General features: G+C 51.3%; 1 protein-coding gene across 25 annotated transcripts in view; it reads left to right on the top strand.

Moving 5' to 3' along the window:
- ERCC1 (ERCC excision repair 1, endonuclease non-catalytic subunit) overlaps positions 1-12,125 on the top strand; it is a 71,894-nt gene that overhangs the window by 45,741 nt on the left and 14,028 nt on the right. For 12 of the 25 annotated variants that reach the window (XM_063600399.1, XM_063600401.1, XM_057300526.2 and 9 more), the window contains one exon: positions 10,193-10,304. In XM_063600399.1, the coding sequence (XP_063456469.1) occupies positions 10,200-10,304 (105 nt within the window). In that variant the 5' untranslated portion in view covers positions 10,193-10,199. Of the gene's footprint in view, positions 1-9,049; positions 9,793-9,851; positions 9,960-10,016; positions 10,305-12,125 lie in introns of those variants that run through there. The other 13 variants (XM_003817521.6, XM_008970736.6, XM_003817523.7 and 10 more) reach the window with 11 other exon arrangements.

Below are 12,125 nucleotides of genomic sequence, written 5' to 3'. Positions count from 1 at the left end.
TTGAGACAGACTCTCACTCTGTTACCCAGGCTGGAGTACAATGGCGCAATCTCGGCTCACTGCAACCTCCACCTCCCGGGTTCAAGCGATTCTCGTGCCTTAGCCTCCCAAGTAGCTGGGATTCCAGGCACATGCCACCACGCCTGGCTCATTTTTGTATTTTTAGTAGAGACGGGGTTTCACCATGTTGCCCAGGCTGGTCTTGAACTCCCGACCTCTGGTGATCCACCTGCCTTGGTCTCCCAAAGTGCTGGGATTACAGGCATGAGGCACTGTGCCCGGCTTAATTTTTGTAATTTTAGTAGAGACAGGGTTTCACCACGTTGCCCAGGCCGGTCTCAAACTCCTGACCTCAAGTGATCTGCCTGCCTTGTTCTCCCAAAGTGCTGGGATTACAGGTGTGAGCCACCGCACCCGGCCTAATCCATTTATTTATTTATTTATTTATTTTGAGACAGAGTTTCATTCTTGTTGCCCAGGCTGGAGTGCAGTGGCGCGATCTCGGCTCACCGCAAACTCCGCCTCCCAGGTTCAAGCGATTCTCCTGCCTCAGCCTCCCGAGTAGGTGGGATTAGAGGCATGTGCCACCATGCCCGGCTAATTTTGTATTTTTAGTAGAGACAGGGTTTATCCATGTTGGTCAGGTCATGTTGGTCAGGCTGATCTCGAACTCCCAACCTCACGTGATCCGCCCACCTTGGCCTCCTAAAGTGCTGGGAATACAGGCGTGAGCCACTCCACCTGGCCCCCTTACACTCCTAATTATTGAAGGCCTGTGCCTGGGCAACATAGCAAGACCCTGTCTCTACAAAAATAAATAAAAGCAGCCAGGAGTGGTGGCGTGCACCTGTAGTCCTAGCTATTTGGGAGGCTGAGGTGGGAGGACTGCTTTAGCCCGGTTCAAAGCGCGCAGTGAGTTATGACTGCACCATTGAACTCCAGCCTGGGCAACAGAGTGAAACCCTGTCTAAAATTTAAAAAATGTATTGAGGACCCCAAAGAGTTTTTGTTGATGTGTATGATTTCTATCAATATTTACTGTAATGGAAATCAAAACTGAGAAATTTTAGAAATATTTGTTGATTCATTTAAAAGTAGCTGGGTGCAAGTGGTGTAAACCTGTAATCCTAGCTACTTGGGAGGCTGGGGTGGAAGTATCGCTTGAGTTTGAGACCAGCCTGGGCAGTGCAACAAGACCCCCATCTCTAAAAATAACTAATAATAATAATAATAATAATAATAAATTAATTTTGTGTTGGCCAGGCGCGGTGGCTCATGCCTGTAATCCCAGCACTTTGGGAGGCCAAGGCGGGTGGATCATGAGGTCAGGAGATCGAGAGCAGCCTGGCTAACATGGTGAAACCCCATCACTACTAAAAATACGAAAAATTAGCCCGGTGTGGCGGCACATGCCTGTAGTCCCAGCTACTCGGGAGGCTGAGGCAGGAGAATTGCTTGAACCTGGGAGGCGGAGGTTGCAGTGAGCCAAGATTGCGCCATTGCACTCCAGGCTGGGCGACAGAGTGAGATTCCATCTCAAAAAAAATAAAAATTAAAAATTAAATGTATGTTAATGTAAGTTATATCTTTTACATGAAAATATCCATGTTTTCCAAAATAAAAAAAAATTTTTTTGAGACAGGGTCGCAGTCTGTTGTCCAGGCTGGGGTGCAGGGGTATAATTAAGACTCACTGCAGCCTCCACCTGCTAGGCTCAAGTGATCCTCCCACCTCAACCTCCCAAGCAGCTGAGAACGTAGGCATGTGCCACCAAGCGCAGCTCATTTTAACATTTTTTGTAGAGATAGGGGTCTTCCTAAGTTGCCCAGGCTGGTTTTTTTTTTTTTTTTTTTTTTGAGATGGAGTTTCACTCTTGTTGCTCAGGCTGGAGTGCAATAGCACGATCTTGGCTCATTGCAGCCTCCACCTCCTGGGTTCAAGTGATTCTCCTGCCTTAGCCTCCCAAGTAGCTGGGATTACAGGCGTGTGCCACCACGCCCGGCTAATTTTTGTATTTTTAGTAGAGATGGGTTTCTCCGTGTTGGTCAGGCTGGTCTTGAACTCCCGACCTCAGGTGATCCACCGCCTCAGTCTCCCAAAGTGCTGGGATTACAGGCATGAGCCACTGCTCCCGGCCCTCCAGGCTGGCCTTGAACTCCTGGGCTTAAGCCATTCTCCCACCTTGACCTCCCAAAGTCCTGGAATTACAGGCATGTACCACCATGCACAGCCTGAAACAAAAACTTAGTGAGAGGAAGGGCATCGTTTTAATTTTTGCAAATCACTTTCAAGTCAGGCTTAACAGAAGACAGCTGGGTCCTCACGTGTGTGTCTGCGTTTGGTCTGTTGCAATATCATGGAAACTGCACTGGCTGATATGGTGAAACCCCGTTTCTACTAAAAATACAAAAAAATTAGCGGGGCATGGTGGTGCATGACTGTAGTCTCAGCTACTTGGAAGGCTGAGGCGGGAGAATCGCTTGAACACGGGAGGTGGAGGTTGCAGTAAGCCAAGATCGCGCCACTGCACTCCAGCCTGGGGAAGGCTGAGACCCCACCCCCCAACTAAGTATTATTATTATGGTGTATCATATATTATGTCAATATTATTATGATAATAATTTTTTTTTGAGACGAGGTCTTGCTCTGTTGCCCAGGCTGGAGTGCAGTGGCCCAATCTCAGCTCACTGCAAACTTCGTCTCCCAATTCTCCCACCTCAGCCTCCCAAGTAGCTGGAATCACAGGCACCCACCACCATGCCCGGCTAATGTTTTGTATTTTTAGTAGAGATGGGGTTTTGCCATGTTTGCCAGGCTGGTCTCAAACTCCTGACCACACGTGATCCGCCTGATGCCTCAGCCTCCCAAAGTGCTGGGATTACAGGCATGAGCCACCGCGCCCCGCTTATGATAATAATTTTGTACTTGTAGACCCCCAAAGGGGTGCTGGGGAACCCCCTAAGGTTCTTTGGGCTGCAGGCTGAGACTCACTCCCTAGCTTTTGGTTCCACAGGACCCAGATGTATGTATGCTGGAAACTGAACACCTTTGGAGCCAAGGTGACCTAGGTTTAAGAGAAAGCTCTGAGTGCAAGCAGTGAGATCCAGTACTTTTAGCCCCTTTGGGCCTGGTGTCTTCATCTCTAACATAGGGATGGCGGTGATAATAATAATAAAAGTACATCCCTCCAGGGCTGCAGCGAGGCCCACAGGAGATAAGGCTCAGAATCATGCGTGCCGGTCACAGAGCATGCAATCAACATTTGCTATTATAACTTGGGAAATGTCATTTTATTTTATCACCGGCACCTTTTATTCATGCAGTTAATTTATCCCAAGGCCTGTCCTGTGCTGGGCAGTGCTGGGGACAAGGCGATGACTGAGATGGCCTTGACCCTGCCCTTATGGGGCTCCCAGTTCAGTGGGTCACGGAGTTTTTATTTGAGGAATTGCTCCGGCTGGACGCGGTGGCTCATGCCTATAATCCCATCACTTTGGGAGGCTGAGGCGGGTGGATCACCTGAGGTCAGGAGTTCGAAACCAGCCTGGCCAACATGGTGAAACCCCATCTCTACTAAAAATAAAAAATTAGCTGGGTGTGGTGGCATGCGCCTGTAGTCCCAGCTACTCAGGAGGCTGAGGCAGGAGAATCACTTGAACCTGGGAGGCAGAAGTTGCAGTGAATCGTGATCATGCCACTGCACTACAGCCTGGGTGAGAGAGCGAGACTCTGTCTCAAATAATAATAATAATAATAATAATAATAATAAAGGAATTGCCCTGGGCACCAGGTCCTGGAGGTACATGAGTTCTCAAGGCTGAGAAGGCAAGGAAGAACATTCTAGGGAATGGGAACAGTATGCAAGAAATCGTGACAAGTGGAGAATGGCATGTGCTCTGGAATGGCAACTACCCAGGGTCCCTGAGTCCATTCCTTTGCCTCCAGAACATCCCAGTTCTCTTGCTGGTGAGAAACAAGTATGTATATCTGGTTCACCTCCCCTCTTTCCGCCTTTCTCATTTTGTATAAATAGGTCCTCCATGCTGTCTTTATTTTTCTTTTCTTCTTTCTTTCTTTTTTTGAGATGGAGTTTCGCTGTTTTTGCCCAGACTGGAGTGCAGTGGCGCGATCTTGGCTCACTACAACCTCTGTCTCCCAGGTTCAAGCGATTCTCCTGCCTCAGCCTCCCGAGTAGCTGGGATTATAGGCATGCGCCACCACGCCTGGCTAATTTTGTATTTTTAGTAGAGATGAGGTTTCATCATGCTGGCCAGGCTGGTCTCAATCTCCTGACCTCAGGTGATCTGCCCTCCTCGGCTTCTCAAAGTGCTGAGATTACAGGCGGGAGCCACCGCGCCCGGCCCAGTTCTGGGGTTTTTTGTGTGTGTGGAAGTCCCACTTCTGATCCAACCTCAGTCTCTCATGCTGCAGATCTTTCCTTTGCTGTACATCCATCCACAGCCTCTCCAGCGGAGACTTGGGATGTCCCACCAAAAAAGGTGCCCGGGAGGACGCGGAGTAGGGGCTAGGCGCCTCCACTGCCCCCCATCCGGGGGCCTCCGCTTGGGGCCGGGTGAGTCAGCCCCCGGCGGCTCCCGCGTCATCCCGGCCGCTCCGCTCCGCGCTATTTCGGGCTCCGGGCGCTATAAATAGAGGCTCGCCGAGCCGAGCCGCCCCCCTCCACTCGGGCCCCCCTGCGTCCCCGGCCCCGCCGCGATCGCCGGGCCGCGCGTCACCGCGGCTAAGTTTAGAGGCGGGTGGGGACGCCAGCCTGGTCACTGCGCCCCCCGGCGGTGCCCGCTTCCAGAGCCTTCGGCCGGGCTGCTCTCCGACCCCGTTCAAGTCCCCTTTGGCGGAATTGGCGGTGAGGGTCCCGTCCTTACAGTCTCCGTCCCCACCCCACCCGTTCCGGGGCGAACAAAGGGCTCGAAGTTGAGAGGAGGGGAAGGTTTGGGATGGGAGCAGGGGCCGTAGCTGGGGAGTGGCCCAAACTGGAGTTGCGGCTGAATTCTGGAACTTGGGGCGTTTGGAAGAAAGAGGCGGAATCGGAGCTTGGATACGGCTGGGGGATTCGAACGCGCAACTCTGGGAGCCGGGGAGATTCGAATCCGGGATTCCAAAGTTTAGTTTTGAAACAGCTTAGGCTGGGAGCAGTGGCTCACTACAGTAATCCCGACGCTTTGGGAGGGCGAGAAGGGAGGATCGCTTGAGCCCAGGAGTTGGAGACCAGCCTGGGCTATAGTGAGACCCCCCCGCCCCCGCCACGCCTCTACAAAAAAAATACAAAAGTTGGCCAGGCGTGGTGGCGCGCGCCTGTGGTCCAGCTACTCGGTAAGCTGATGTGGGAGGATCATCTGAGCCCGGGAGGTTGAGGCTGCAGTGAGGTGTGATCGCACCACCGCACTCTAGCCTGGGTGACAGAGAGAGACTCCGTCTCAAAAAAAAAAAAAAAGAAAAAGAAAAAGAAAAAAAGAAAGAAAGAAAGAAAGAAAAAGAAAAAAAGAAAGAAAGAAAGAAAGAAAAAGAAAAAAAGAAAAGAAACTGAAGGTAGAAATCCAACATCCAACTTGCCAACTTGGAAATAACGTAGAACCCAGGGCAACTTTTTCCCCTCGCTCTTAACTAATGTTAACCGATTCAGAATTCCACTGATCGCAGGCGGCGGGCCCTTTACCGCACTTCTGCTTCAAGGAAATGAATCGGGAGCGCGGAATGGGCCGCCTTCTAGGGGGTCCTGCCCCCGCTGGGTTCTGGCGGAGCAGAGAGGCCCCGGCTCCCCAACACTTCCAATCCTCTTGTGGTGCACCATCGCCCCCTGGCAGAAAACGCAGGAGTTGCAGGGTTAAGTCTGGCAATTCCATTCCCCAAGGGGATAACTGAGTCACAAGCCCTTCTACTTGGGATGACCTACTTCTAGAATCGCTGTATGGTCTTGGATACAGAGGCATATTTCATTTTTTCTTTTTTTCGTTTTTTGAGACGGAGTCTCGCTCTGTCGCCCAGGCTAGAGTGCAGTGGCGTAATCTCGGCTCACTGCAACCTCCGCCTTTTGGGTTCAAGCAATTCTCTGTCTCAGCCTCCCGAGTAGCTGGGATTACAGGCGTCCGCCACCACGCCCTGCTAATTTTTTTTGTATTTTTTAGTAGAGACAAGGTTTCATCATCTTGGCCAGGCTGGTCGTGAACTCCTGACCTCGTGATCCACCTGCCTCGGCCTCCCAAAGTGCTGAGATTACAGGCGTAAGCCACTGTGCCCGGCCTCCTGGGGGAAAATTATACCTAGTGATGAGACTATTAGACTGATTCTCCTCCCTTCCTACCAGGCGTGAGCCACCTCTCCTGGCCCCTGTATCTTCTAACATTGCAAGAAACAATACTAAGAACCTAGGATTCTGGATTTCTTTTTTCTTTCCTTTCTTTTCTTTCTGTTTTTGTTTGTTTGTTTGTTTGTTTTTGGTCTCACTCTGTCACCCAGGCTGGAGTGCAGTGGCACAATCGCAGCTCACTGCAGCCTCTGCCTCCTGGGCTCAAGCAATTCTCCCTCCTCAGCCTCCTGAGTATGTGGGACTACAGGTGCACACCAACACACATAGCTTTTTTTTTTTTTTTGAGATGGAGTTTCGCTTTTGTCGCCCAGGCTGGAGTACAATTGCGTGATCTTGGCTCACTACAACCTCCACCTCCGGGTTCAAGTGATTCTCCTGCCTCAGCTTTCCAAAGTGCTGGGATTATAGGCATGAGCTACCTTGCCCAGCCAATTTTTGTGTTTTTTTGTAGAGATGGGGTTTTGTCATGTTGCCCAGGCTGGTCTTGAACTCTGGAGCCCAAGCAATCTGCCCACCTTGGCCTCCTAAATTGTTGGGATTATAGGCATGAGCCACCGCGCCCAGCCTAGAATTCTGGATTTCAATTGTTAGGGTGAAAAGAAAAAGGCATTTGAGGTGAGCAAGGTTCAGGACAACAAATCTGGGCAATAGATCAAGACCTTGTCTCAGAAAATTTTTTTCTTTTTTCTTTTTTTTTGAGATGGAGTTTCACTCTTGTTGCCCAGGCTGGAGTGCAATGGCGCTATCTCAGCTCACCGCAACCTTTGCCTCCAGGGTTCAAGCGATTCTCCTGCCTCAGCCTCCTGAGTAGCTGGGATTACAGGCATGTGCCACCATGCCCGGCTAATTTTTTTTTTTTTTTGAGACAGAGTCTGGCTCTGTCACCCAGGCTGGAGTCCAGTGGCACAATCTCGGCTCACTGCAGCCTCCGCCTCCCGGGTTCAAGCGATTCTTCTGCCTCAGCCTCCTGAGTAGCTGGGACTACAGGTGCGTGCTACCATGCCCAGCTAATTTTAGTATTTTTAGTAGAGACGGGGTTTCACCATATTGGCCAGGCTGGTCTTGAACTCCTGACCTCGTGATCCGCCTGTCTCGGCCTCCCAAAGTTCTGGGATTACAGGCGTGAGCCACCGCGCCGGGACTCTAATTTTGTATTTTTAATAGAGATGGGATTTCTCCATGTTGGTCAGGCTGGTCTCGAACTCCCGACCTCAGGTGATCCACCCGCCTAGGCCTCCCAAAGTGCTAGGATTGCATGCATTAGCCACCATGCCCAGAAAAAAAAAAAAAAAAAATTAAGTAAAATGGGAAAATGTAGACACAGATAGATACCCATAGATGAAAGACTGATGTGAAGAAAGAAACAGAGGGATGTCATGTACATGCAGGCAAGAATAAATAAAAAGATCAATGAACATAACAGAAATGTCAGAAATAGACGTGTGTGTATGGGAATTTGGTATGTGATAAAGGTAGAATTTCAGAACAGTGGAGAAAAGATCTACCTTTGGTCAACTTGAGACAATTGATTACATCACTCATAAACAACAACCTCGGTGCACTTTCAAAAATAAATCTTGGCCAGGCACCGTGGCTCATGCTTGTAATCCCAGCACTTTGGGAGACTGAGGTGGGCAGATCACTTGAGGTCAAGAGTTCGAGACCAGCAGGGCCAACATGGTGAAACTCCGTCTCTACTAAAAATACAAAAGTTAGCGGGGCGGGCGCCTGTAATCCCAGCTACTTGGGAGGCTGAGGCAGGAGAACTGCTTGAATGTGGGTGGCGGAGGTTGCAGTGAGCCTAGATTGCTCCATTGCACTCCAGCCTAGGCAACAAGAGCAAAACTCCATCTCAAAAAATAATAAATAAATAAATAAATCTTGCATAGATTAAAGCCAGATGACCTGCTCATTCTAGGTCATCACTGTTTGGGACCGTGTCTGTGTCCCTCACTGAACCGTAAGCTCTGGGAGGACAACACGGGGCTTTTATCTTTTACGTAGATAAAAGAAATGATAGAATATATCATTATAGCCGTGCACTGTAATCCCAGCACTTTGGGAGGCTGAGGCAGGTGGATCAGCTGAGGTCAGGAGTTTGAGAGCAGCCTGGCCAACATGGTGAAACCCCGTCTCTACTAAAAATACAACAACAACAAAAAAATTAGTCGGGCATGGTGGCACATGCCTGTAATCCCAGCTACTAAGGAGGCAGGAGAATCGCTTGAACCCGGGAGGTGGAGGTGCAGTGAACTGAGATCGCGCCATTGCACGCCAGCCTGGGTAATAAGAGCGAAACTCCGTCTCGAAAAAAAAAAAAAGAAAGAAAAAAAAGAATTTATCATTATGACCCTGGGTTATGGCAGGGCTCTTAACACACCAAAAGCAAAAGTCAGAACGGAACAGATTGATAAACAGTTGCGCATAAACACAAATAACTTCTGTGCCAAAAATAACTAAAGTTAAAGCCCAAAGTAGAAACTAGGAGGAAATGTTTGCAATATAGGTAACTAAGGATTAGAATCAGAATCCATAAAGTACCCCTAGAAATTAATAGTAATAAAAAAGCCATACAACCCATTTTAAAAATGGACAAGGAATATGAGCAAGCAATTCACAGAAGACAAAATTTACAAGACCAATACATTCACAAAAAACATTCCATTTCCTTAGTAATCAGAGAGCTGCAAGTTAGAACAGTGTGATACTATCCTTTCAGGAAGTGACTAATACTAACTCATCAGCCAGGCCCCTCCTCAGATGTCCCTTCCTCCAGGAAGCCCTTCCGGACTCCGGGGCTGAGTCAGGCGCTCCCCCTGACCCCCATCCCACGGCTCTCCCGGGATCTCCCATCCCAGACCTGCCCATTCTGGGTCATCACTGGGAACGTGTCTGTGTCCCTTACTGAACCGTAAGCTCCGGGAGGACAACACGGGGCTGTCGTTGGTCACTGCTGTGTCACCAGCACGGACTCGCACAGGACCGGGAAGAGAGGAAGCGCGTGGGGGGAATAGGTGTGGAATAAATGAATGAATGAGGAAACTGAAGCCAAGTCAATGTCTGAGTTGGATTCAAACTTAAGTCTCTCCTTACTGAGAGGAGGGACCAAGTTGGATCTCCTGCGATCTGTTCTCCACTGAGCCCTGCCAGGATTCTGGGCACACAGAAGCGCTCAGTAAGGGCTTTGAAACTTAACAGTTTGGGAGCCAGATCCTCAGGCCACATCTCTCTCCTCCCACGACCTCCGCGGTCCTCCAGGACCATAGAGAGTTGTACAGAGATCGCCCTGCTCTGTGCTCTACTCTCCTGGGGAGCGGGGCCAGAGAGGCCGGAAGTGCTGCGAGCCCTGGGCCACGCTGGCCGTGCTGGCGGTGGGCCGCCTCGATCCCTCTGCAGTCTTTCCCTTGAGGCTCCAAGACCAGCAGGTGAGGCCTCGCGGCGCTGAAACCGTGAGGCCCGGACCACAGGTGCGGGAGGCGGAGACTGCGGGTGGAGATTGGCAGCCACGGAAGCCAATCATTGCCGAGTCTGAGAGATGGACAAGGCCAGGCGTGGGGAGGGCGTCCAGATGCTAGCCCCGGGGGCCGGACGAACGGAAGGCGGGGGACGGTGGGGACGGAGCCAATAGAATCCGGTGGGGGCGAGGGGCGGAGCGATGGGACTTGTGGACCTGTAAGGGGCGGGGCGAGCCGAAGGTGGAGGTCAAAGGGGCGTGGCGTTACAGAGCCTCTAGCGCTGGGTGTTGGGGACCTGACGCTATGGAGCTCTCGGAGTTTTGTGGGGGACGGCTGTGAGTGGGGGGTTCCTGCTGCGGGATGAGAACGTAGACGCCAGTGGCTCACTCGCTCCTGGCACCTTCCCTTTCAGGCTCCAGATGGACCCTGGGAAGGACAAAGAGGGGGTGCCCCAGCCCTCAGGGCCGCCAGCAAGGAAGAAATTTGTGATACCCCTCGACGAGGATGAGGTCCCTCCTGGAGTGGTAGGACAAGGAGATGCGGGGCCCCTGGGAGGCTGGGGGGTGTTAGGAAGAAGAGGATAGGATGGGGCCTGTGGGACCAGGGTGTGGGTTAGTGGATTTGGGGGCCACGGACGACTTGGGGAAACAGTCCTTGGTCCTCCCCAGGTCCCAGTTTCCCCATCTGTGAAATGGATGGGTGGTTCTAAGAGAGGGCTAAGGCAGAGGCCAGACACTGGCATTCAGCAGGTAGCCCCTGATGTGTTTTACGAGGCCAGCACCCGGATTTTTCAAGACATGAATTTATTGCTCGTGTTTAAGAATCGCCATGTTTTGCAATCTTAAAAAAATCTACACTTTAGACATATTTTGGTAAATGGAAGGACCTGGCAATATTGAAATCTCCTTCCCAAGGGAAAACAATCGACGGGTGATGACCATTGGCTATGAAGAAAAGGAAAGTGGGCTAAGGATGTAGGGCGTGATGGGGGAGAGGACCTTCCTACTCTATTTATTTATTTATTTATTTATTTATTTTTTTGAGACAGAGTCTCGCTCTGTTGCCCAGGCTGGAGTGCACTGGCACCATCTCGGCTCACTGCAACCTCTGCCTCCTGGGTTCAAGCGATTCTCCTGCCTCAGCCTCCCGAGTAACTGGGATTACAGGAGCGCGCCTGGCTAATTTTTGTATTTTTAGTAGAGACGGGTTTCACCATGTTGGTCAGGCTGGTCTCGAACCTCAAGTGATCCACCCACCTCGGCCTCCCAAAGTGCTGGGATGTACAGGCATGAGCCACCATGCCTGGCCCCTTCCTACTTTAGATAGGAAGGTCAAGGGAGGGCCTCTCTGAGGAGGTGACATCTTGGTAGAGACGTGAAAGAGGTGAGGGAGTGAGCCGTGGCGACATCTGGGGTAGAGGGAACAGCCAGTGCCAAAGCCCTGAGGTCAGAGAGAGCCTGCCGTGTTCAAGGGCAGCACGAAGTCCGGTGGGGCTGGAGTAGAGAAAGCAAGGGAGAAGTGGTAGAAGGTGTAGTTTCTGAGGCAAGGAGCAGGGACAGATCTAGAGCCTTGTGGGTGATGGTGACAGCTTTGGCTTTCACTCTGAGGCAGGAGCCACCCACCAGCTCTGAGCAGAGGAGGGACATGAGGACTTAGTTAGGGGACAGACTTCCAGGGGGCGAGGGTGTGGGCAAGGAGCTGGTGAGGAAGTGACTTCAGTGGTCCAAGGGTGAAACGCTGGTGGCTGGGACCAGAGTGGAGGCTGAGGAGTGGGGGAGAAGTGGCTGAATTCAGATTTTGAGCTCTCAGCCTTCTGGAAGGGACATTAGGAGGAAGGAGGATGGGCAGCCCTAAACTGGGGAGAGGGGTCAAGTGCTGTGGCTCACACCTGTAATCCCAGGACTTTGGGAGGCCGAGGCGGGTGGATCACCTGAGGTCAGGAGTTCGAGATCAGCCTGGACAACATGTTGAAACCCTGTCTCTACTAAAAATGCAAAAATTAGCCAGCGTGGTGGTACACGCCTGTAGTCCCAGCTATTTGGGAGGCTGAGACAGGAGAATCGCTTGAACCTGGGGGGCGGAGGTTGCAGTGAGCCGAGATCACGCCACTGCACTCCAGCCTGGGTGACAGAGCAAGACTCCATCTCAAAAAAAAAAAAATTAGCTGGGCGTGGTGGTGGGCACCTGTAATCCCAGCTACTTGGGAAGCTGAGGCAGAATTGCTTGAACCCGGGAGGTGGAGGTTGCAATGAGCCAAGATCGTGCCACTGCACTCCAGTCTGGGTGACAGAGCAAGACTGTCTCAAAAAAAGAAAAAGAAAGGGGAGAGGAACTCATAGGGCCTC

This window comes from Pan paniscus, chromosome 20 (assembly GCF_029289425.2).
Source record: "Pan paniscus chromosome 20, NHGRI_mPanPan1-v2.0_pri, whole genome shotgun sequence".
In the NCBI taxonomy this organism is placed as follows: Eukaryota; Metazoa; Chordata; class Mammalia; order Primates; family Hominidae; genus Pan; species Pan paniscus.
Note: the sequence above shows the minus strand (reverse complement) of the source record. Positions and strands in the feature narration are given on the sequence as shown.